The sequence below is a fragment of the Achroia grisella genome, unplaced genomic scaffold, assembly GCF_030625045.1.
Source record: "Achroia grisella isolate CSIRO2021 unplaced genomic scaffold, CSIRO_AGI_Agris_v1 utg840, whole genome shotgun sequence".
Taxonomy (NCBI): Eukaryota; Metazoa; Arthropoda; class Insecta; order Lepidoptera; family Pyralidae; genus Achroia; species Achroia grisella.
Genome location: NW_026713038.1, coordinates 2,019,701 through 2,047,238, shown reverse-complemented (window position 1 = coordinate 2,047,238; position 27,538 = coordinate 2,019,701). Strand labels below are relative to the sequence as shown.

The following is a 27,538-nucleotide window of genomic DNA, read 5'->3' as shown; positions in this document are numbered from 1 at the left end:
ATCTTAGTTTTCTTTCTCTTTCTCCCCATGTTCTATACATTGCGTTCCTCTGTTTTAGATCTTCATCTACCCTTACGTCCATATTATTACTTAATTAATGCGCAATTCTATAGCAAGACAAAAATAACGCGTATCATAAAAAACACACACACAAAAAAAGCATAGTCAAATTGAAAACATTTTCTTACTAAAGAGAGGTTGGCTGAAATGTTATTCACATTGTAACTAATGTTAGAATAACACAACGTTAAATTATGATTCGCTATGTAAACTCGCTACTGCATAATACATGCACTATTTCAAGGTACACAATGAACAATGGTGACTGATGCGTAGCAGTCCAGCTACCGTATGTCAAAGCGAGATCTATGACATCTATATTGAGTGCTTCTTATTCATGAATCGCGTCACTGCCTTAAAGGCCTCAAATAATAAAACGAGTTGAAACAATATGCAATTGTAAATAGTTAGTCAATGGGAATGACTTTGCCGTCGACAAAGTAAGACAGTTGAAAGAAAAATTAAATAAAAGATAGCAACAATAGTAATGATATCGTTTATTATAAATATATAATTAGCTATTATATATATTATACATGTCTGAATATTTAAGAAGTAAATAATAACTATGCTTATTAAAACCTCCGATCTATCCCCTGTCTAATTCAAACAGGGATCGAAATTACGGTAGCCTGAGTCGAGGTTACGACCTCTAATGATGCCCTTAGACTAAAGCTGTATGGACCAGCTGCAACCAACAGTATTAGACTAATTCGAAAAAAAGTAATCTTCAAGCTTATTAGAATGTTTATTAGTTGTCTAATAAGTACCTATACCACAAGTTCAGCTTTTGGCATCAGTAAATTGTTAAACAATTTATATTATGCGACTAATTATGAACTATTTTATACTACACTGGTTTTATTATATTAGCAATAAAAATAATTGTAAAGTTATAAATTTATGATATCGATTATGTATAAAACGTCAAATAAGTGGATACATTTAATATGTACATAATGTAATAGTACATATATACATTTTAAAATTTAAGGCGTCTAAAACAACATAAATATCTTTTATAAATAAAACTGTTCACGAAATTGGGACTTAGTGTTCTCCTACTTCCGTATTAGTTTAGGCGTTCATATATTATTAAGTAGATTGTCTATATTCCATTTCGTACTTTGCATTGTTTAAAAATTAAAATAAAAGTTTATTTAATTATAATAAGTTGGATAATCTTTTAGATCCACTATATTGTTATAGAAAATAACATATATTGCAAACGTATAGTTTTACAATTAAATAGACTGTACAAACTTTGTACAGATTAAAAATTGCCATTTCTAAATGGCTTATTACCATTAAACAAATTATAATGTTGGTAGTAAACATGATATACAAACCAACAGGCATTGTTTGAGCGTATCGCTGTCCAAACAACGGGAGATTGTCACCTGCCCGGGACACGAGTTTGCATACAATGCTGGTACAAGCTACCTCAGTAGTCAGTTTATACCCACACATACAGTCATCCATTTCATTCAGACAGCAAATGATGATTAAAATGTCATTTGTAATGAAACAATTTGGTTTTACTTTTAATGAAGTACCAGCTGTTTGGTTGGTTTTTTCTTCTGATAGTCTTTTCTTATGAAATAATCTATTTTTAGGAGCAAATTCATTAAGATCCATTTAGCAGTTTAATCGTGAAAAGACAACAAACAAATAAACAAACTTTCGCTATCATAATGAATTAGTAAAAAAAAGTAGTAATTATTAATTACCCTGGATAATACACACAGCGCCATCTAGTCCCAAGGTAAGATACAGACTACAGCCAGCTAAGCTCTGCTTAGCTTAGGACTAGATGGCGCTGTGTAATTTGTCCACGATTGTTATTGTTATATAATTTTATGACCTATACGAATCTACATCAACAGCTAATAAAATGGGCTTTATTCTTCAAAATTAGACATACCTGTAATATCTGTGCCTGTATCGCATTTCATCGAACTAAGTATAACTACTATACTACTAATATACTACTCATATTGACTAGCCACCCTTAACTAAACATGATTTAACGGTTATGACGAAACTTTACAGCAATATTTAGCTAGCTTATACATCAGAATAACATATAGGCTAAATTTTCATGCGGGTATAACCGCGGGCCAGCTAGTAATTGGATGATGTAAATAACTGTATGTTTATATTTATTCAATTTCATGAGTCACTTATACGTAACTATATTTTTATTAACGTTCCGCAGAAGTTCAGCTTATAAAATCACGGATCTGTACTCCAATGTTGTTTCCTGTTGTTCGCAAAGATCTTTCACAGTTGACCGATAACCAATACAAAGGTCAACTATAATGCGGGTTTGAAAACATTTAAAATTGATTTAGTAAAATTTTAAAGGGTATCGTAATGTCATATACCTAATTTATTTTAAATTAGATAAGAACAGTGATATCTCGACATAATTCACACAGCGCAGCGTCATCTAGTCCCAAGCTAAACACAGCTTATGCTATAAGTACTATATATATATAAATATATATATATATATATGTTTATATCAACATTAAGGTAAATTGTTTGTAAATGCATACATAATATACATAGAAAATACCCAAGCTAATTAACTAATTAATTAATAACAAACTTTTCATATTCATGAATACAAATGTTTGCGTCGTGCAAGGAATCGAATTCACAACCAACAAAAGTAGATCGGTGTGCTAAATCACTAGACCACCGAGGTCGATAAATAGACAACGTTCTAAGTAGATAAATTTCAATATTTTGTTTACAAAATATATATATTTATATAAACTAATGATTTTCATGTATATAGACGATGACACTTAGCATCAGGTGGACCGTCAGCTAGTTTGCATTCCAATTACATAAAATAGCATAGCCAACATAATACCTATTTAATAGCCTTTTTTTCATCAGCTAAGTGGTCTGGAATGAAGTAGTAACCTGGACCGAAGTCAGTCGGGACTATTTATCATCTGGACTATTAGATTCTTTCTTTATATATGTAATGGAATAGATAAACTCAAAAATTGCTTGATCGATTTTAATCATTGCTTATATTATTTTATTTTTTTATGTACTAAACTACAAAACAGTAACGAAAGGTGTAACTTGGATTCATAAAAAAATTTAAAAACTAGAATAAATCAATATATACGGGTCGTTAGTTAATAAATTAAAAATTAAAAAACCTATGAAATATTATTCAGTAAAAATATTTCATTTTTATTTTAGTTTATTATTTAGTAGTATTAAGTAATATTATGTTATCTGTGGTAGTATATTATTAGTAAAAAAAATAACATTTCATTGCTGTTCTAGCTATATTGTTAAGTACATTTCAGGCGCTCGATTATACACTAACTTGTTAAACTACTATGTCTATAAGTACTAAATAAAAATTGAATGTTAAAATCTATTCTCATAATAAAAAAATAGTGTTTAAGCCTGTAAAAACAAACAGCATCTAACCTCGGCCAATGTTTCAATATTGTTTTGGTAAGTTATTTTCTTTGCTACCTTCTTCAGTATTATGAAATATGGGTACCTAAATTTTATTAATCCATTCTAGCTATAGAATATTGAACTTTACGACTTTGTAATAAGTGATAGCTGACAACGAGTGCCATTTAATAAAGCGAATAATATTTGCGTTTGTTTTATCGACAGTAGGCAGGTACTTCACTTTGGAGGGTTTTCTTAGTGACATGTAGGTCATGGACTTGAGCTTTGTTAAGTTACATTATTAATTGATTATTTATCTCTAAATACTACGAATCGAAGTCTCGATTTTCGTTTGTACTTCTAAACCACGGATTTTCAACAAACAGATTTTGATACGGTTTTCTTCATCATTTCGAGAATTTTCTCCGGAAGGTTTACATAATTATATAATACAAGGTAGGAAGTGGATTGTTAATAATGCGTACTAGTAATCCCATTACTATCATTGCACCAAGCCATATTGACCTCCACGGAGTCCCCCTGAAAACATTCCAGGGTAATTCATCTTCATTGGAATAAGCATATAAAATCAAGTCTCTTTGTCATATATTGTGATACTGTTTATAAATTTAAATTCTAGGACACCCGTAATTATTTCAATAGTACATTACCAGCATACTGTACATATTAAACTAACATCCATTACATTAAAATTTATCTAACACCAATAACATAATTAAATAGTAAATAATCTTAATTAAAATTTCTATAGCTTGGAAAAAAATTAATGAATCAGAAAGATCGGACCGACTTTTTTATTCCACACATCGCGTTTGCACATCACTAATTTTGAAGTGTTGAATAAGTAATTATTATGAAATCAAAACTGTACCAACATTCCAAATCGGAATCGAAGTATAGTATATTGTGGCTTCAAGGTCTTTGTCATGATTGATTGCTAAGATGACCCTATCAGATATTTGTTTTGTCCATGTCAAGATCACTTTAATTACATTTATCATTATTTTAATTGACTGTCTCGCTTTAGCTTGTAAACTAAGGAGGTTAATTTGGAGCTTTCTTGTCTTTGATACAAACTTTTGTTGACTAATTAATGAGGTGTGCATTTGTTGTTGCAATTCAGTGGCTACAGTAATAATTAATTGAGAATACAGCATGTTTTTGATTAAATGACACTATGCGATTACAAAACTGAACTTTTATTTAAGCTTTAATGCGTGTATAGAACAATAAATAGAGTCATCTTTGAACGAGGGAAAATTGTCTTTACGTCACTATTCAAGTATTGTTTTTTTTTTAAATATCACTAGTTACTTTTAAATTTTTCATGTTTAATACATATATATAGTTATTCCACGTCTTAGTAGTAAATACGTTTATTTACACGCGGTTTAAAAAAAATTACTAATGTAAACCACAAATATATACATAAATATTTTCAAGACTACAATCCTACATGGGAATAGTCAGTGTTACTGTCAACTGTCGGTACTATGTTGATCATAGCACTTGCCATGCCCACACTAGTTGAGAATATCTCTCTATATAATAAGTAAATTAAAATGTTTATTTTTGTCCAGTAGTGAATGGCACCTGGGCTGGGAGCGTAGTTCACTGCATGGAGTCAGCTGGTACCATCTTCTCCACCCTGACTGCTGCAAAGAAGCACAGAGCAAGCACCGACTAAGTAAGTATATTATTTAATTAAAATGACAAACAAATTTGTAACCCACCTAATGGCAATTAGTTAGTCTATAAGTTATTTAATAATAAGCCATTAGTAGCCTGAAATACATAAGTAAAATAAAAATATATAGGCGCTGGTGTCCTGACAAGGTGCGCCACAGATCATAAAAAATTGGAAAATTATGCAAAACATACAGTCCAGCAGTGGACTAATACATGCATCACGTTACCATGAGCCACACGTAAGTTGTGTGTTGTACCACGTATGGGTTGCTATTCCAGAGAATTAAAATGTCTAAGTACTGCACCTGTATTGCACCCTAGAACCAAAACACAACTTATAAAGCCAGCTACTAGGCGCCTTAAATAGGTGAGATAGACAGACTCGCGACCTTGTACGGACTCTACTACGCTAAATATAAATCTAGGACAGTCTTAAAGAATTCATATGCTTTTATGCACACATTGAACAAAAACAAACGTGTGAAAATATAACATTCCATAATGTTCCGCATTCAAAATCTCTTAAATCTAATTTGTCATTTCAAAACATACTACGACGCAAGATTAAGCCATCGTCATACATCTGGCGATTGTACTCGATAACCTGTGACAATATGAGTGCGTTTAACTCGATTTATCCAGGGAAAGTTGCATGTCGACGGCGTGACGTTCGTGTGTGAACTGCGGAATACGTGAGCGATTAAATCCGAATCGAGAACTCGAGTACTCACTACTCACTATAGGGTTTGCCGCTTTTATAGTGCCAAACATTTACTAAATAGGAAATGTTATCTGTGATAGGAAAAAATATGGTGGTACCATATTTGTTTTTGACGATGACCTAGCGGTTTTTCACAATGATTTGCCTCGGTTGGTCGCAGGTTTACTATGTATATTAAATTTACATTTAATAAAAACATGTCTAAATATTATATTTAAAAAGATATTAGTTATTTAATACACATAACATAAACTCTGCTTGGCTTTAATTTTTATTTCAGTGAATTTGTTTAAATTGATACGAATATATTAAATTAGATTAAAAAATGAAAGAAATAAAAAAATATATGCCATTATATAATTCGAAGATTAAGTTTTAAAAAGATTTTATGTTTATTAGATTATTAATTTAAACTAATTAAATTATTTGACTGTTGAGTGTTAGAGAGAATAGCCACAACCCTAGAGCAAACTCTGTCAAACTATTAAAGCATAGACAAACAACTTTAAGCTGAATGGTCTTGTGGCGTGAAATTCTAAATTTGAAATCCTGTAGCGGTATTCGTGACTATAGCTGACAGAAATAAGTAGCTTAGCTAAATTCAAAATTGGAACACTCTCGAAGTTAAACCGTGAAGATGTGCTTCCCAGGTCGAGTGACAGGTGACAAAATGGTTGCATGCGCTGAGCAAATAATCACTCACTACGTGTTGCATGCAAATACGTGGTACTTGAAGATTTATGGCGCCAAAACTGCCATACTGTTATGGCTATAAATTATAATATGCACCGTAAATTATACTGTATCTTCAAAGTAAGAATAGTAATTTTACAATATCGTGACATATACGGTCTAAGAATTTATATAAACAATGTTAGTTCATCAAGTTAAAAAATGTTAGAATTACTATCTTACATTCATTTTAAGTACCTTTTGTTGATATTAGCTTTGTCTCATTGAAAATCTACTCGATTGAATTCTAAATTACATGTCCTAGCTGTATCATTTTCAAAGGTCATACAGTCCTTACCGATTATCGAATCATTCGAATGATACTTGTACTCGGTACGCCTCGATACTCAGTCCATACAATTTAGTTTTGATGTTTCGATTTAACAAATCGGTTGTTATCGAAATATGAGTCATATTTCAAAGCTTGAAGTGTACAGATTGACATTCGAAGAATACGCATGCGCTTGTAAGAATAATGGGGGTTAACAAGAGGCGATTATTTCTGCAATTTTGTTCTCGTCTGTTGATTTTAAACAACAAGTCTTATTAACTATTAGATGACCGGTCAAGGCGCCAAAAACGACCAAGCTAAATACGCGTATCTTACAAACGAGTTCTAATTTTAAATTTGTATTCAAAATTTTGACTATAACAATAGTTCTATAATAATAATATCTCAGAACAATTTACACAGAGCCATCTAGTCCCAAGCTAAGCTGTTCTTTATGGGTACTAGACAACTGATATAACTACATAGATACATTTTTTGTAAATACATACATAATATACCTAGATACCACCCAGACCGATAGAAACAATCATACTCATGAATTCAAATGTTTATACCGTGCGAGGAAACGAACACCGTAACCTTCGGAAGTAAGACGGTGTGATAAACCGCTAGACTACCGAAGCCGTCAACTTCGTTTTCTTATTTTGAATTAAGATTTATTTTACACCATAATCTTTGTAATTTCAATCACTTTTGTTTCTTATAGTGAATATATATCAGAAGATACTATAGTTGGACTGTGTTAATAGTTCGTGAGATGTTATCTAGTTGGTATTATGATTTTAAGTTACAGAAAAGTCCACGGTATAGTGTTTTATGGTTATATACTGGATCTGCTAACTACCACAGATTTATCTGGAAGTAGTCATTTCAAGCATGTGTGCAAAGTGGGTTTGATTTGTGACCGCACTCCATGAATCTACCTACGCTCTCTTTGCGAATGATATGGTTGTAAATAGAAGTGATTCATTTCATGTGATTTGTAACAGCAAATGCATTAACTTGGTAGTTATCCGTTTATATTTTAAAGCTACTGACAAATTATAGACATGCGGTTTAAAACTATAAGGACATGTCTGGTTCAAAATTATTAGGACATGTTTTTCTTGAGGTCACTTCGAATTTGTTTTTAAATTAACAAACAAGATAATGGTCTACTGGATGAAAGTGACAACGTCTAAACATGAACAGTAACATGAGCGTCATGAGACGTCCTTGGTTTCCGCATGCGTTGCCTTTGCTGATGAATAAGGCATATCAACCCTATGTACAATATAATATCACAGATTCCTGATATACAGCTCATGCTGGTTTGGGAGTCAGGACTGTCTCAAACTGTACATTGACTAACAGTAGGTATATTGTCATACCTTTGTTTCCTTACTCACTTAGAATCGACACAGTATATCAACTGCAAGTCTATTATCCATTCTAATTGCTATAAATAATTAAATATCAAATTAATAGTATATTTAAGATCATTATCTAAATATTAGCATTTATGAGACAATTATTTGCTAAATGCCTTCGTAATCCGTTTGCGTGGGATACATTTTATGATATTATCTGATATTATGAGATAATTTCAGCAATTATAATTTTAGCTATAAATTTACTACATTATTAGATCTTGTATCTTGAAATTAACCTAATCAATTGGTAGTGTGATTCATTTGTAATACATTTCACAAATATAGTAATATCAGTAATAGGTATTCTTATTTTTTTATCAATTTTAGTCCTTTAATTATTTATTTATTAGAATCATTATATTGCTACATGAAGCAAATACTTTGTAACCCACAACGTTTTACGAAAATTACGTATGAAATTTCGCACACTCGTAGTTTATTACTATAGAAAGAGTGTAGAATACTAATATATTTTTTAATTATAAATACATTAAATCAAAAACATTACACACACTACCATGTATTTGACATACATACACACGCATATATGCAAGTCTTTAACAGTAGAATCTTAATAATGTTCATTATTATAATTTAAATTAATATTGGTTCAATTTCGATCATTGAACGACCACAAGTAATAAATAAATTGTTTTGTGATTTAAATTTCCAGACAATAAATAAAATTTCCTGCCAAAATTACTGATTACTTAAATAATTAATTATTATACTGTAGGTCACAGGGTACAATTTTTTTCAAGGTGATAGATGTCCTATGTATAGTAGACTGCCAGTATCTTAAACAGATGCTTTTCGACATTAAGTCCATTAAATGTTCATTGCCGACATTTGTACAGTTAACGTGCAAGAAATTAAACAGAACCATATAGCTAGAGCAATTGAAGCGTTTGTATGCAAAATTGCTGCCGCGCAGATCACGTGGTACAAAATTACTTTTCAAGTTTGCCGGTATCTGTATAATAGCGTAGATATAGACACAGTAAATATGACCCTATTATTCAATCCTGTTGACATCTAAAGACCTCGGCTATGCTTGCTTACCTACTGAGTATTTGCTATAAATATTTACTATCGCTGTTAAGTATTTATTAGTGGAACTAAATCAATAGCGCATTTTATAGATACGAATAAATTTGCCAATACAAACATGGGGATTGCGTGTTTTAGATCAATAGGCTCCTTGTTATACATCAATTTTACGTAGACTGTCTCTCTGACAAGAGCTGTGAAGTATTCAGTAAATTCCTTAAGTGTAGTTTTGTAAACAGTCTTAAAAATGAGACAGATATTAGAGTTTAGTATATAATAGTTTCTGCAATAAATTAAATGCAAAACTATTTATAATAGCATTTTCTTTATATACTAAAATTGTTTGTTTACGAAATGAGCCACTTAAGTACGTTTCTTTCTAATATAAAATAATATTAAGTTGTATTAATTAAATATTCACGAATATAACAACTTGTATACTCTAGATTTATACAACCTATGATGAAGCAATTCTCAAGGCTCTTTCCTCCCCTAATTGGACATAATATGAGACCACAAATATTTAAGTCATAGGTAAAACGTAATGGTACAGTAGTAATAAGTATTCATTCGCCATTAACAGGCTTATGACTTACAATACAATATTTTTGTATGAATTTGTATAACAGTTTTCTTTAGCACGGCATATTGTCAGTTATTTGCGCAATTTGTTTAAGAACAAATTACTTTACGTGTTTACATTTAGTTCCGTTTTCCCGCTGAAAGCTCCATTCGTTATATAACAATTGATATGAAAATGTGCCTACCTCACGTCATCTGAATGTTAGATTGTTGTCTTGACTATATAATATACACTGTTTCCTATTGTTCACTCTTGACCATGATCACATACAGTGCTGGATTAGCCTAATAGCAAGAGTAGCAAATTCTATGGATCCCGCGCAGTCACAACTATCTGAACGAAATACCTACAATAAAAAATGCCTATTTTATGTCAAAGTTTAAACGGAGAATATAATTTTTCATTTATTAGATTTTGAGTTATTTTTATCAAAACCCAAACAATAGGCCTCTTAAAAGAATTTGCTACAGGCCCCTCGCTGGCTGAATCCGGCACTGATCACATAAATGTTAATTCTAAATAACCTATACACGGATGTCCGACAATTAGAATGCGTATTTAATTATAAACCGTAGAATTAATGCATGTATAGAACAGTCACAAGACCTTCGCTCTCATTAAACTCAGCGCGGCTAAAAGCCGCCATTTGCTTTTCTAATTTATGTTTGGTGGTATCAAATAGAGTTTATTATGCGGATTGTGTAGACAATTTACAGATAAAGGACTGGACTTTATTTTTTTATTTTGAAACAGACATAAGATATAATCAGCATAATTAGTTAGTTTAATTTTTACTAAATTATATTTTAATGATAATAGTGAATAGTGAAGCAGACAAAGATATGATAGAAATAAAAGGATACTTTACAGCACAGTGATTATTATACATTGATACCCAAAAAATAACCACAAACAAATACTATAGTTTTTCTATAGACTATAAATGGTATAGGTACTACAGGTTACTACAGTTACAGCTTAACAATACTTATAATTCACTGCAATGAATAGGTATAGGGAAATCTATTTAATTCCAAATTCCAATTTGAAGTGAGATATGACAATTAAATTACATATGTAGGACAATGTAGGTTTGAACGAAAACTCCTTTCACCACAAAAACTCTAATCTGTTTGACTATTCTACACCGAATTACAGTAGTTAAGTTTTTGTTGAGATTATATATTATCATATATTGATGTACATTGTTAAAACAACCTTCATGGTGATAACTTAGTTATATACTTTTTAAAGTATATCAGGTATAAACTGACTACCAAAACAACCCTATGTTTTATAGTGGAATTAAATGGATTGAAGTAGTCTATTGATGTATCGCGCCATTAAAACTAATAAAGCTAATTACTACCTTATAGTAACTTATTAAATGTTTAATCGAGCATAAAGATCGAAAACCATAAATTCGTATCAACATTATGATGTAATAAAGTAACATAAATCAATTAAAATCGATTCATTCGATTATCTTCACTAATCGACAAGCAACTAACCATTTATGACAATCGATAGACACGGGAATGAACACCGTAAATGGCGATGAGTACGTTTTCGATGCCATCGTCTGACCATACGCATCTCATGTAAAATTAAAGCTATCACTGTGTACAAATATGAATTATCGATTTAGGCGGCGGCTACTTAATCGATAGCCTCACTGTAGTGGGCCATGACCCTCGACTCTAAAAGCTGGTTTTATGAGAACCTTGCGGCCTTCCTAAGACAGTATGTCGCTATGGGCTTGTTACATGATAGACATACGTATACGTACAATATGCTGGCATACATCTATCTGTCTTCATGTCAGATATTCAGCGAAGCGGTAGGTATTTATTTAGTTATATACAGTTCCGTTATGCTAATGCTAGGAACAAAGTTCAAATGAACTTTTTAAGCATACCTTAAAAGCTATTAATAAATGACACTCTTTATTCTACCATCACTTTCGGAATGTACATAGTTTCAGACGAAAGATATGTACATAATTCTCGAACTTATTATTATATAAATTTAAAATCAATTAATTTATTATTCTTGACTGGACACAACTTAGCTAATTATTTTCAACTGACTTCAAAAGATGGAGTAGGTTCTTAATTAAACTGTATATTTTACATTTTCAAAAATGTTTTATACCTGACGTTATAATTATACGGAAGCTCGTGCATCTCATGTAGATCCACATATTTATATGTGACTTGTTGAATTTTAGCAGAATGGCAATGGATTTCCTAAATAACACGTAAAATTGTCGGTTATTATTCTTTTAATATATATATTTTTGTGTAATTATTAATATTTCATATTTTGTAATTTTTTTTCTAAGCGAGCATATTGGGAAGCTGTAAGGCTCGCATAATTTGAAGTCAATAAATAAATAAATAGTTAGGTCAAGATTCGACCAGTAGTTTTACAAACTAAATAATGCAAATGACATATATATTACGTAGCCCAAACTTATTACCTGTAAATACAAACTACCAAACAAGCACTTTTTGATGTAAATAACTAATTAAATATTTTGTAACATCAAACATAAATTAGTTAACTTTAATTAAAAATAATTTCATAAATGTTATATTGGTTGTAATTCTTAATTATATAATTAATAAATTTATAAATTAAAATCAAGTAATGTAATTAATAAGTTTAAATCTTACATTACGTATTAAAGTTAATAATTATTAATATATCCTTGTGATGTCTTTCGAAATGTCTAACTACTTAGAAGACATGAGATTGTATTAGATAACCTTAGAGAAGCTACAGTCGTATATTCATTCAATTATAACAATTCACACTCAATTCGGATTGGATTTGTAATTGCTCGTTTGATATTACAATGAGCTTTTTGTCCGTCTGTTTGACGTATCAACAACATTACAACAACAAAAAACGATTTGAATGAAAAAAGTTATGAATCAATGGAGAGACGAATGAAAGCAAAAACTCATTGGTGTCGTAATACCAAGTACCTGTTAGTATATAATGTAAAAAATAGAAGCTTTGTTCTTGCGAGAAATTATTTTAGGTATTATTTTAATATTGAGAAGAACCCGTATTTGATTAATTAATGTTTGTAGAATTTTGAGTCACTTATTTTTCAACCGACTTCCAAAGTGTATGGAAATAGCGATAACAAACCAAAATAATCGGAGTAACAAACGGTTCACCACTTCCCATATTGGATTAAGATGTACTCGTAATTAGCGAAATGTAGGCATGTTAAGTATTGCATTCATCTCAACATTGATATATCCTGTTCTCCAATCGATCCCCCATCCAATTCAAACGGGGATCGAAATAACATCGGCCTGAGCCGAGGTTCAAATCCCTAGCGGTGCCCTCAGACTAAAGTCATATCCGTCAGACTTAAGTTGGGCTTCAGCCGCTGCAAGTTTGTCAAAGCAATCAGTTAGTGAGTAATAATAGATATGAAGATTTAGCAAATGTTTTAAATTTAATTATGGGTATTAATAAACAAACAAATAATCGTATATTTCCTATTTAGATATGTATACATATTATGGCTTGTCTATGAATAATCTATTTTTCATCAGTGTAATAATTTCTCAAACCGGTTTCGTATTTCACTTTTTTATTATAAACTACCTACTTGGCCCGTCTTCGCCCGGGTGTACATGTATTAAACATATAAACCATTGTCTAGAATCACTCCATCTATTAAAAAAACCGCCTCAAAATCCGCTGCGTAGTTTTAAAGATTTAAGCATACATAGCGACAGCGACTTTGTTTTATACTATGTAATGATGATACGTACTTACATACCCCAACATAATGGTTTATTACTATAAATTCTATGTATTATTTTATATGTTTATTGTCTTCACAGAAAAAATGTCTTATTACATAAATAAACAAAAAACCTTAGAGCTCGGTCGCACAATTTTATAATATTCTCTTTAATTAGATATATCCGTTGCGTAATTTTAAAGACTTAAGCATACATAGGGACGGACATACAGTGACAACGACTTTGTTTTATACTATGTAATGATACGCTATCTCATATTAGAATATTAATATTATCAGTAACATTTAATATACTAATACTGTTTTTTTGTTTAATAGTAACCCAATCGGAACAAGAGCGGTCGTGTATCGCACTTCTCCGGCTTCAGCGGCGTTCGGGACAGTTCCTCTGGGTCCATGCTGTTCTCCAACTCAAGGATAATCTAGAAAATTCACAGCGGCCTGTTATTGTCTGTACCAACCAGGTATTGAGGTAAGATTAATTAAGATATATTCTATTAAAATATACATTTAAATCCTGGTGAAATTTAATTTAATTTATTATTTTGACCGTCTAGCGGTTTAGCACACCGCTTTATTTTCGATGGTCACGGGTTCGATTCCTCGCACGGTGCAGACATTTGTATTCTAGAGTATGGTTGTTTGTATCGATCTGGGTGTTTTCTACGTATATTATGTATGTATATACAAAAAAAATATCTAAGTATTTATATCAGTTGATTAGTTAGTTAGACTATATTGCGCTGTATTATTGTTATTATTTTATTACCATTCCATAGGTTGTGACAATACCTGTTACTTTTTATTATATTACAAATTTGTGAAGAGAAAACTAGTTGAAACAAATTTCATTTTCGAAAGTCCTGAATCGAATCTATGAGCCCTCTTTATGCAAACAGTATACTTAATTCTCACGATTATTCGTAATTTTATTTGTAACTAGAAACATGCAGGTCCTACTAATATCTGCAATGTCCATTTAACCACTTTTAGACCTTACCGCAACAGTTTAAAGTTTACAAATGTTTGGCAACTTGTGGCTAACCGCATCATACTGCACTTATTACGTTTCACCAAACGACCACTGATTTCAAAGCCGGTCACTGATTGGAATATTTGTTGTATGAAACATAAATCAAAATTTTAAATACTCCTACAAATTATCAGTCCTATGCTAATACTTATTTACGACTGTACTCGTGTTTTCGCCCACAACAAAATCTTTATGGGTAAGGGAGGGGTTTGTTAGGAATTTTCATACCGACCGACTGAATGACGAACGCCAAAAAGGTAGTCAGTTCAAATGTGGCCGACATAAAAGAGTGCAATTAGATAATGAAATTATAGAATTCATCTAAATCTATAATTAGAGATTTTACTCCTCTAAAAGTGATTTGAATCACGGCTGTCACGTGTAACGTGATGTGACCGGCCCCGATATATATGAACAACACGTTCTGGCATATAGACTACAGCTAACACTTACCATCACTTGTTTACTATTCCAATTATAAAAAAAAATATCAACATATATATCAATAAGTATATAATTAGATTAGGTTTTTAAGTAACTAAATCTTATCAAGAAATCAACATGGGAAAGTTATTTCGATTAATATCAATAATTTACTCCATTATTTATGTAGTAATAACAGTTTTCATACACGCAAGCGAAATCTCAATCGTTCAGGCAAACGAGCGCTAAACGTCGGACCACTCACAAACCCAACTTAATCGTTGTGGGTACTTCAGAAACTTATTACCACACAGTTGATATAATAGAGCGGTTATGGGATTGTTTCTGTACTTCGTGGGGAACGTGTAGGTACAGTTTATTGACCTGTATTATAGAATTTAAACATTCTTAGGTTTTTGAAATTGTAAAAATGCTGAGGAGTAAGCCAAGTCAATTGTCATAAGAATTGACTACAATAACAATGTTGAATAACATACAATTCTGAGAAGAAATAGTGGTTAGTTAAGATTTTGTTCTGTAAATAAAATTACTTTAAATTTTACGTTTGTATAAAACCGATTTAAGAGCAATCAGAAGTCAATCGCAAGAAGAAACTTCACATTACATTAAATATTATCAGGGAAATGTATACCAAAAAAATTATAATGGAATTGTGTACATAATTTTTAAATTCGCCTAAAAAGTATTGTTACTAGTTCCAATTCACAATATCTTTATTATAATTGATGTATATCCGCTCTAATCATTGTATCTTTTTGTTTATCACTAATATATCGGATATCTGCAGAGATCGAAAGTGGAATCACTTCATCGAGCTATTATAGCATCCCTCGCAATTATTGAGTGAACAGATATACGACGTGTATGTTTCTTCAATACATATAGAAAAGCGACCTGTATATGACTAATCTATGCTTCTCTAACAATATCAATATTTTTTATGTTCATTCGCATACAATTAAAATACATATATATATCTAGATATAGACATACATTACATACGTATATTCTACCATTTCTTTTGATTTATTTTAGTATATAATATATAATATATATATCCTTATATTATTTTTATAAACCACTGAGCTACCATGCACTTTTAATCGATATGTTATATCATCTCTTCGTGCTATATTTACCAAAAACTCACACATACACAGCCTCAGCTATTTTTATAGTTTCATCTTACAAATTAAATACATTTTATATGATATACAAATTCAGAGGTTTTATTTTACTTATTTTAATTTCTTTTCATAGTTAATTTAGTTGACCTTTATGTGCATCTCTGTGTTAATCTCCTTTTATTAATTCCGTAAATAATTATTTATTTTATAAATATATCAAAATGTCAATTTATGTTCAGTAGAGCAAATCGAACGGGCAAAATATACAGACAGACATTACAATTGCGCACTCGCAGGCTGTACCATGAATTTCTAACTAAATTCACAAATTCTACGTAGAATATTAAATAACATCACAACAAAATAATATTAATCGATCAATTTCATTGTAATTGGCTAAATAAATATCAATAACGGTCTCACAGGCGATCCGTGTCCAATCCAATAATCACTTTTAATATAAATCAATAAACTATTTGCCACACAATCGATACAAATAACTCGATACATCGCATTGAAATCGATTCCGTCGAATAATATTGCCGTTTACATCATTCTAAAATGTGATAAACTGATAAACATTAATATTTATTGTTAGATAGTTATGTGTCTTAATATTTTGATTAACGAATATGCCAATTAAAATATTTGTACTAAAGTAATAAAGAGTGTAATTTGTTTGTGTATAAAATAAATGATGATATAATTTTTGTTTGCACGTGTGATGTAGATTTTTGTATTGGAGAATGAATTAACGAAAAAATCAATCATGTTTGATGACTCTCAAGGCTGTAATGGATGATGGATGTAAATATTTATGTAATGTTTGACAGAGTAACGGCAAATATGTTTTAAGCTATCGTAATCTATGGTATTATAGTTAATAATCGATGCCAGTGGTAGCTATGAAATGAATACACGTAATTAATCTACATCAAAATATTAATAGTGGTTTGTAAGTACTAAATGTAATTATCTCGTGTTACATCTAAATTACATGGGCAAAAATGTCTTAATTAATTTATCTTATAAATTTGTTTGTTGTATTTGTATTATAGACTGATGAGGTTACATTAAGTATAAGTTATGTACAGGGTTCCCAGACGACGACAATTTTCCTAACATATTCGGAATTTTAGTCTTCTGTTTAGGGAATAATAACAAATGTATGGTTATATTGTTATTGAAAGGGACTGTAGGTATTAAAAAATATTGTAAACGTATTTACTTTCTTTATATTTATATGTTCGGTGTTCATTACTTACTTAATTATTAATTGTGGTCACAAAAGTAATATTATAGAATCTATAATGAAATTCACAGTTCTATATTATATTCTTATTCCAAAAACTATATCTAAATTTACTGTAAAATGATATTATGATAATGTAAATTGCTTAGATATAATAATTAATTTAACTCTAGTTGCTAGATATATATATGATTATTATTGATTTAAGCCAATTTGCCAAACTACAATATGGAGATACCAAAACAACAGATTACCTAAACCAATAATGACAGCAATAAAAGGTATCAAGCGAAGTCTTAAACCATGTGTTTCGGAATACACAAAATATCGGAACATTAGATCTGTACGATGTGTGGTAGACAACTCCCGAAAAGCGGGAATATTTGTGTTGTATTTAATCATTTTCGTATTATTTGAATAATGTAGTTGCATGGAAGATTTTATTGAATAACCTAATAAAAAGCCTTAAGATGTCATAGCGTACCAAACGTTATTCTACCTTATCACGGCTCTTAGCTCTTCCACTCTACTAAAGTCTACTCTTCTTTATACCTGTTAAATAGTGATGAAGAAGTTGAATTACGACTTTCTTCGTTACAATCCAACTATGGACATCCCTCTGTCGTCACTTTATGACGTCACGTACGTCCAGCTCATCATAATGCAAGTGACAGCGTTTTATTGTCGCTCATTTAGTTTCATAGATGATTTATTTAGAGTCACTCTGCCGTCAAATTTCCACCCACAATGTGACAAAGTCACACTAACGTCACTCTGAAAATGCATTACGTCATTGCCCGCGATAAAGTGTTTTCAACATAAGCCGTACGTACAAATTCAACGCCTTACTTATATTCTTTTTCTCATTATTTATTATTACAATACGTAGACTACAAAATTTATCGTCAACTATGCAGGTTTCCAGTAAGAGCCAATTATAATCACGGCTCTAATAATACTCGTATGGTACGGCGAGCAGTAATTATGAATTAGCCTGTAATTGGAGATAATTTTGAATGGAATTCTGTATGTACTGAGATGCCTACATTTTTAGAATACTGCATACGTTCATAGCGTTCTGTTAACTATTAACAATTTTTAATAATGTAGATTACTTGCGTTTAAAAATACAGTACACTGACTAGACTCTATTTTAGAGTTCTGTTTTACATTTGTCTTTGATAAACACATTTTTATTATAATAAATCAATCAAAAATATACACTATATGTAATATAATCTTACGTGCTGTATTTTAGAAATAATGGTTTAATTGCAATAAGATATGAAGATAGAAAATATTATTAATTTTTTACTAGAGGTTTTTGCTATAGTATGTAGGGATATGAACGTGCACAGTTTTTGAATAGAAATGTTTCAATCGTCAAAAATATTCAGCAAATACATATAATATAATATTATAATTATTAGTTGCAATATTTGGATTGATATTATTGCTACATCTGTTTTGAACCAACGTAGAATGTGTTTTTAATGCTATCACGTAGATAAAGAATTAAGTATTCATACGCACCTAAATAATTGTTCATATAATTTACAATGAAATTGTTTATATTTATTCGGAACCTTCGATATGTAAATCCGGTTCACGTGCCGGTTTTTTTTTTATTATTCTGTGCCTTGAGTACGTTGATAGGTCCATTGTGTTACTAGTTGGTCGTTTTAATCTACATATCTTAATAATTTGCAAAAGGATGAGCTTATTGATTTCCATAATTTTATAATTTACATTATAAATTCTTTATCGATTTATTTCCCCTTAAATTTTCTTCATATCCGATTCCGTCACAAGATTGCTGTTATATCGCTATTCTAGTTCTAATCGAATTTATATAAAATCGAAATCACGTGTTATTTTTAGTCGATTTAATTCCTTTTTCGATCGATTTCGTTTTCATTCGATGTAGAAAATATTTATATATTACCTATTTAAATATCAACCCCAAATTCATATGACTAATAGTAGTTTGTAGTAAATAGTAGCTTGCGACTCACTACGGCTTCGCATGGTACATAAGTAATTTAATAGAAGATTTCTGATATCATAGATCACATTATTGGTATAATTAAAAAAGAAGCCTAAATTAAAAAAGAGAGAACTTAATTTCTTACTGATAAAATAACTTTTTATTGATTTTTCTATCTTCTTTGTAGATAAATAGATATAATTATATAGATATACCAGCCAGTAAACTATTGATCACTTGAATAGGTAGTCCACGAGTCGATTAAATTCCGTGGCCTACCTGTGAACCTATTCAAATAAAGATTTTACTACTAGTAATATAAAACATATGGGAACACTGAATAAATTTGTACATTACATTTTAAACTACAATTAATAATAAATAATATCAACTAGTTTAACAATACTGTCGTTGTAACAACAAAACCTGGTAGTATATTGCTGCTCTCCGCTGTTATCATAGTATTAAGAATTGCAGACTGATCTCTAAAAGCACTCGGAACAAAACTGAACAACTAAAGAAAAATTACAACAAACAACATCTATCAAATCTTTTAAATAATACAATACTTGCAACGCGACTCAAGTGGCAACACAGATAACTAATTGGCTTCAAAGCTGTGCTATTAAACGTCCGATAATGCGGCGGGCCCACGTTGCGCTGTAGACTTTGAAAAATGACCGCCATAACTTTACTCGGTCACTTACAGACTTCCCTATTGAGATATCAATAGTAGATGACGCGGTACGACGTACGCCCGCTCGCGTAAACATATCCACTACCATTTGCGGGCAATAACTCGCAATTATCTCGAACCGTCGGAGAGCAAATTGCTCGGGAATATTGACTCTTTGGATCAAAAGATGGAATAATTAGCTAACCATATAGTATTAGGCAAAACTGACAGTTAACGTCGATAATTTGAAAATGGAGAATATATTGAGATAAGAATCATCTCTTTGGCATTTTTGTAAGGGCGATGGGTATATATAATATAACTATTAAGAATTATATGTAAACACAGCAAACAAACTATTGTTTGACAATAGTTAAACTAACACAATAAACTCTACTAATCTACTCCAAAGTAAATTTAGTTTAAGTTTAATTTTATTAGTTTACATAAGATGGTTCACACATTTTTTAAAAACACACATTTAATTCACCTGGCATACCCAAAGAAGGTGGTGGAAAGGACTGCCAATGGACCATATTATAAATACTGTACAAACTAATATACATATGAAATAATAATAAAATATAAATAGTCTCTGTGGTCACGGCACTGCCAACGACAATCTGCCGCGGTAACACCAATAAACCACGGCCATTGTGTACACGATTTTGTACAATGCCAATTTTATTAAATTTGCTAAAAATGGAGTTGTTAATCCTGGTTAAATAAGTGTGACTGTACCTATGAGAACAATAACAAAATATCGTCTATCAAATTTATGTTCATTCCCACAAAGCAAAAGGTATGAACATCAATAGATTGAACACGATACAAGTCCGATTCACGCCATCTATAACTCCGACATCGGGAACCGATAGTGATGGTTCTCGACGAATAAATATTGTAAGGGCTGATTTATTGGGTAAGAGCGGCTTGCAAACCGATCGCGCGGCCGATGTTAGTATCGGAATGCCTTGAAATATGCCTTCGTAGGGCTATTGTTGTGATGTGAGAAACGGTGTTTAACAAGCACCAAGCTTGATCGATGGCGCCGGCGGTTACTCCCAACAATATTTTATAGCTTGAAAATACACGAAAATGCGCTAATTTCATAGAATCCACGCGATATGTATCTCTGCGCAGCTTTCAATTTCAAAAGTTGCACGTAATTTATTAGCTGCTATCGTTTTAGTAGGTGTAAGTAGAGAAAAATAATGTTTCGTTCCAGTATTTATGAGCCACGACAATGTAGAGATGCACTGACCTGGTCAACATTTTAAACTAAGCTCAATATATGCTTTACGTAAGAACGTATTATCTAGTTATCTTCCTGTTACACCAGTGACTTCGGTTTTTTAAAGGAGCTTTATTATTCCAAATTTTTACTCCATTTACACGTTGTTATTTTAAAAATCTATCCGATAATATAATCCCCTAATAATTAGTAATAAAATCCATCTACCCTAAAGAGAAAAAGAGTTATTATCTTTTATTCTTTATTGTACACACACACATAATAAAAAAATTATACAGAATAAATGTAATGTACAAGGGCGAGCTTATCTCTAAAAAGAGATTTCTTCCAGCAAACCTAGAAAATGTTATAGGATCGTGTATTAAATAGAATAATCATACATACGTGTATGAAAAGAGGAGATATTAAAATATTGTTTTAATGATATTAACTATAAGTATCAATAGACATACATAAATGGTACATAAATAAATTATAAGACTTAAGTTAAAATGTAATTATAATATATACCTAAATATATAAATATAAAAATACGTCAGCATTGTGAATGATAATACGTTTTTAATCGGCATTTGAATATTTCAATACTAGAACTGGCACGTATTTCGTGAGGTAAAGAGTTCCACAATCGAATAGTTATTAATCAATTCTTTATAAAAGATAATATGGCTCGATGATTTAATAGATAACAAGTGAATGCAATATGCTGGGAGCAGACAAACTGTTTATTGTTGACTATAATATGATGGAGAGTTCCAAAACGCATTATTCTTATTACATATTGAAGTTCATTTGAATGTATTGTTTGACTAGAGCACATTATTGACTTACGCTTTTAGTTATTCTCGCACCGATTTCAACCATAATTCATGTGCTCCGTCGTATTTAAATCAAGTTATAAATTCTAGGATTTCTATTAAGTCCTATTTACATTCATAGACAAACAGAACACAATGTGTTAATAGTAATACAGCAAATAACATTTAAACACAAAACATTTGCAACAGAAATAACAGTTGAGAGTAACAGCAACTAATTAATGGCAACAATCAACTTAAATTTTGATGTATAACAATCGATGTAGATACGGACCGTAAAGGCTTATTATTAATCTCAGGTAGGCGCGTGAATAGCAGATCTAAATTAATTTCAATGTACGAGTGGGTGACAGTCCAGTTGACCTAACAATCAACGATACAAAGGGCAGTGTCGGCCCTTGGGCGCTAGTTTTATAAGAGTGGTGCAAGTTAGCAGACTAACAGCTACTAGGCTGGTAAAAGTAAATTATACTAAAATAGTCTCTTGGATTTACTTTCCTTAAAATATATAAAAAGGATTAAAGATTCTGTTCTATAAAAAATAAAGATTTCTGATCGCTGGTATGATAACATGAAGTCCACTAGATAATAACTTCATGAAAGCGACAATAATCGATAGGAAGTAAGTATGACCAATATGTAAGCAAACTCAAAAAGTAACAAAATTATATTAATATTTATGCATTTCTTCGCGAACAATTCATTTAAAGTACATATATATTTCACATGATTTCTTTTTTCTGTTTAAGGATCACTAGCCTACTACTACTTATTTCAACTAATTTGATAATTTTATTGCTAATAATAACGAGTATATAAAATATATACATGTAATTATTAGTAATACATTTAGGATAAAGTTTGGATATTTATCCAATTAATTATTACCTACTGAATTGTACTACACTACTACTGTCAAAATTTATTAATATCTACTTATTCTTTACTTGTATAATATGCAAATATTATTCAAACTTGTAAATACAGCGTGAGTTATATAAATTATATGTAAATATAGTGCTATTTGTTTTTTTTTGCATTCAAACTTCAGCTAGATACGCTTTATTCTCATCTTTCGGACAGCTTTACCCGCCACCCGCTATAAATCCGCTCTGCTCACAAGCTCAGTTGCATTGTTCACAAGATTGCATCATTTGTCACTCCGTAGCACCGAACTGTTGCACAACCTACTCATGTTACTCCATGCTTTCCACTGACAAACTTAATAATGAGCCCAGTTCACGTGACTTACAGATTTAATAGTGTCCTAGGCTTTACATTGTTGTAATTTTATCGCCCGCATAAACTCTTTATAGGGCATATATAAGAGAACGTAAAAACCAACACCATGCAAGCTTATAGAGGCTGCAGTTGGTTAAAGGGTAAAATAAGACATCAATGTACTATTTTAATCAAGTACAGACTGACCAAGTAACCCTATCCTACCCTATCCTTTCGATGCTCATAAGTTTGGACCGAGTTATACCTTTCTCGTGGAGTAATAGAATTATCTTCTAAAGTATCAGTGCATTATATTGATTTACAATTCGTCTTAGTTTATTTAAACTGTGATACTCGTTCTGCGTTATTATATAACTTGACAATAGTATACATTAAATATATATAAATATTATAAAAAAAAATGGAACGGAATAGGTATATTTACTTATAAATTTAATAAGATACATATACACGTTTTTGTTTTATAAGATTTAGTTACGACCGATATATCTCTCTCCTTATAGATATCCAAGAAATTTAGAAGAGAGATAATTTTGGGATTCTTATTATTATTATCTTTTTCAAAAATTAATTCTATAACAACTAAGATATACTACATAAGCATATTGATGGTGACCGGTTACCATAGCTTATGGACACTTAAAATACTAAGGGTGTCACATTCGCGTTGAAGGATCAACCTTGAGATACCATTATATTTAATATAACTTCTTTTTTGTATAACTTTTCTCTATTATAGTTGAAGTGATATCCGTCAAACAAATTGTCTTTCAGCCTAATAAGCTCTATAACCCCATTTTTGTACGGTGAAGCTGTAAACGCCAGCTGTGGCCAACAGCAATAGAATACTTTGAAGTCTTTTAAACTTGGTTGAAAAGCAAGTAGTTATGATACGACTAACAAGTACATAGTAAACAGCAATACGTTTATAATGGTATAGTTGGTACAGTGAACGACAGCAAATTGTCAACATGTCCGCCGCCTACGTCATGTCTCTGAGATTTATGCGTTTGGTGCGCGGACGCACAAATTGGCGGACACGGACGGATATGCTTTCCATATCCCATTTACTTAGTTATGCATAACGAGCCCCATTTTATACACACAATTTTTTGAGCGAAAACCTCGTCGTTTTTTAACAAACATGAAGGAAGTATTAATCAATTAAAATTAATTTCTCTCTTAAACTCTACTAAGGAGATAAGCATACTAATGCTTCATCCGTTGTCCGATCTTGTACCGTAGATGATTTAATCTAATGGTAGAATTAAACGAATAATTTTCATTTGTGTGTTGTATACAATTTTCAAAATATAGCAAATGCATCTTTACACAGTTTTGGTATTATGACTGTCACTTTAAATATTACTGAACATAAGAACCATAATGGCAAAACAACTGTTAGCATATAAAAATTATTTGCGACAAATCATGAAATTTTATGTTTCTCTATTAAAGTAGCAAGAAATTAATTTTAACACAGCATTTCTTGAAGAAGCTTTATAGAATAACGCGTAAGACCTATGAGAAAAATTAATAGCACAATACACGTATGCAATGAAGGAACAATAGCGATAGATGGTCAACAATCCATACAAATATTAGTGGAGAAATGAAGATCTTACTGCATTGCATTTGCCTAGTATCCAATCAAAACTTTATTCCCCGTCAGTTATAAATTCGTCTAATTACATGGCGATTTGAATTAATTCTTTTGACTATTTGAAGATCCTTCTCCAGGTTTTTCCATTACGATGAATGCGGTGAAACTGCCTTCATCTGAATAGCCTGAATCTGAATAACCCATTTACACATTCACTTTTTTCACACAGTATACCACATGTTAAGTTCTCAGCATGACATACCTCATTAAGTACAATCGAGAATAGGCCTTTAAATAATTCAGATTTAAAACACATACACAATCATTTGACGGAGTTTACTACTATTCATTATATTACGTCTGCGCATCAATGTATAGTACTAAAACAATCGTTGATCCCTAATTGAGTCACTCGATGACACAATCTTTACCCCACCACTGCTCTCTGTACCGGATCCAATAGAATAGTGGCATGCTATTTATCAAACAAGCTTTTAACTTGCAACTGAGATGAATAAATCACGGTCCGAGGTCTAGTTCATTAATGCACAACGTGTTTAAACATCAAGATTTTATCCGTTCGCCCTTTGATCCGGGGCGTCGGAGGTATCTACTCTTTCCATAATGCGAATGTTAAAAGCGATTTGTCGCCGTCCAACACATATCTAAACTTTGATGTACCATCGCAAATAAAAGTGTTAGTCAAGAACCTGAATACTCACCGGTGATTCTGAACCAAATTACATACAAACGTTGGAAGAATTACATCCTCCATCCATCCAAATTACATAAATTGCTGAGGATCAGTGAAACTTAATATAGCTATGATACATGATACGATGATGATGATAAGACATCTTTCTTTTTTTTTCGGTTCTGATTATCTTTAACGAAAAGGCAAAAGGAACTGCGCCCATACAGTCATGTCTGCATGAAACTAAATTTTCTTTATCAGCTCTATTATCATAAAGTAATCAATTAAAATTTGCCAAAACGTTTTTCATATTTAACATATTATTTATCAAACAAAAATAACATCTCGTCCAAAGATATTAAAGTTCTTTAGGACTGACATAAATATATATTAATTCGTAACGCACGTGACCGCGTTCGTGCGCGAAAGCGCCTAATCTATATTTCGATTGCATTCAGGTTATGATAAATTTAGACTGGCCTTTAACCCTACATATTTTTTGTGTACATTATATTCGTTTATTAGCGTATAATAACATTAAAAATAATGGCACATAAGCATGCGAAGAGAGTATTTAAAACCAAATAAAAAATAATGCAATAGAAGCTATATTAAATTACGAGTAGAACCACGATAAAATGTCGGAACTACCTAATGGATAAATCATACTTAATTCATCTTGTAGATATTAGTAGGTTTTTTTAAGTTTACTTCCGATGTTAAATACAGGATGATTTTACTTTTGTTTATTAAGATGATTTTATAAAGAAGACGATAACTGAATAAAACAATGTAAATTATAAATATATTGGTCTGAAACAGGTTAAAAGAACTGTTTGTTTGACGTTTTGAAGAGTTGTACAGTCTCAAGCTGCTATCCTTTCCACTGTCCTTAGGCCTATAAATATTTCATCACCATATTACTGAATCCTGTCATAGATAATTTCCGCCACAATATATTATTTAAATGTTTTACTTTTGACAAGAGAATCTCTTATAAAATCCTGATAAATGTCATAACTATTGAACCCTACAACCAGATATTTTTATAGGACAAAATATATTAGTGTATACCATAATTAAGTGAATTGCCGTATAACAAGAGTCAGCATCATCATAGCAACAATTAGGAAACACTTTCTCCAAGCACTTTTCACGAAGTCTGTACGTTCAAAGTCTAAGAATAAGTCCAACTATGTGACATTTCCCCGCATTCACTATCTAAAGGTTGCCACAAACCCTAGCTTATTCGCGCGAAAGGTTATATACAGAGAGTACAAATTTAATACAGCCCACCTACTTAAGTTCTTACATTCTATTGATAATCTTACTTAAATGCAACTTTGTCTATCCAGCTGAACTATTCATGAGATTCAGGGAACTTAGTTTATATCATTGCTATTACCACAGACTATATATATCTATTAGAAGAGTGTAAAAAATACACTCTTCTAATAGTCTATACTCTGTTTTAGTCTGTCGATTCGATTTTCGATCGATTCGACAAACACGACAGACCAAAAAAGACTATAAATTATTGTTATTCCGAGTATTATACCATACTAGCTACTCGCCCCGGCTTAACCCGGGTGTACATGTATTATATATGTAAATCT

General features: G+C 31.2%; 1 protein-coding gene across 1 annotated transcript in view; it reads left to right on the top strand.

The window, feature by feature from the left end:
* Window positions 1–27,538, top strand: part of LOC131852090 (PAS domain-containing protein cky-1) — a 124,177-nt gene that overhangs the window by 93,284 nt on the left and 3,355 nt on the right. The window contains exons 6-7 of the mRNA XM_059202714.1: window positions 5,100–5,206; window positions 14,110–14,263. Of these exons, the coding sequence (XP_059058697.1) occupies window positions 5,100–5,206; window positions 14,110–14,263 (261 nt within the window). The remainder of the gene's footprint in view (window positions 1–5,099; window positions 5,207–14,109; window positions 14,264–27,538) is intronic.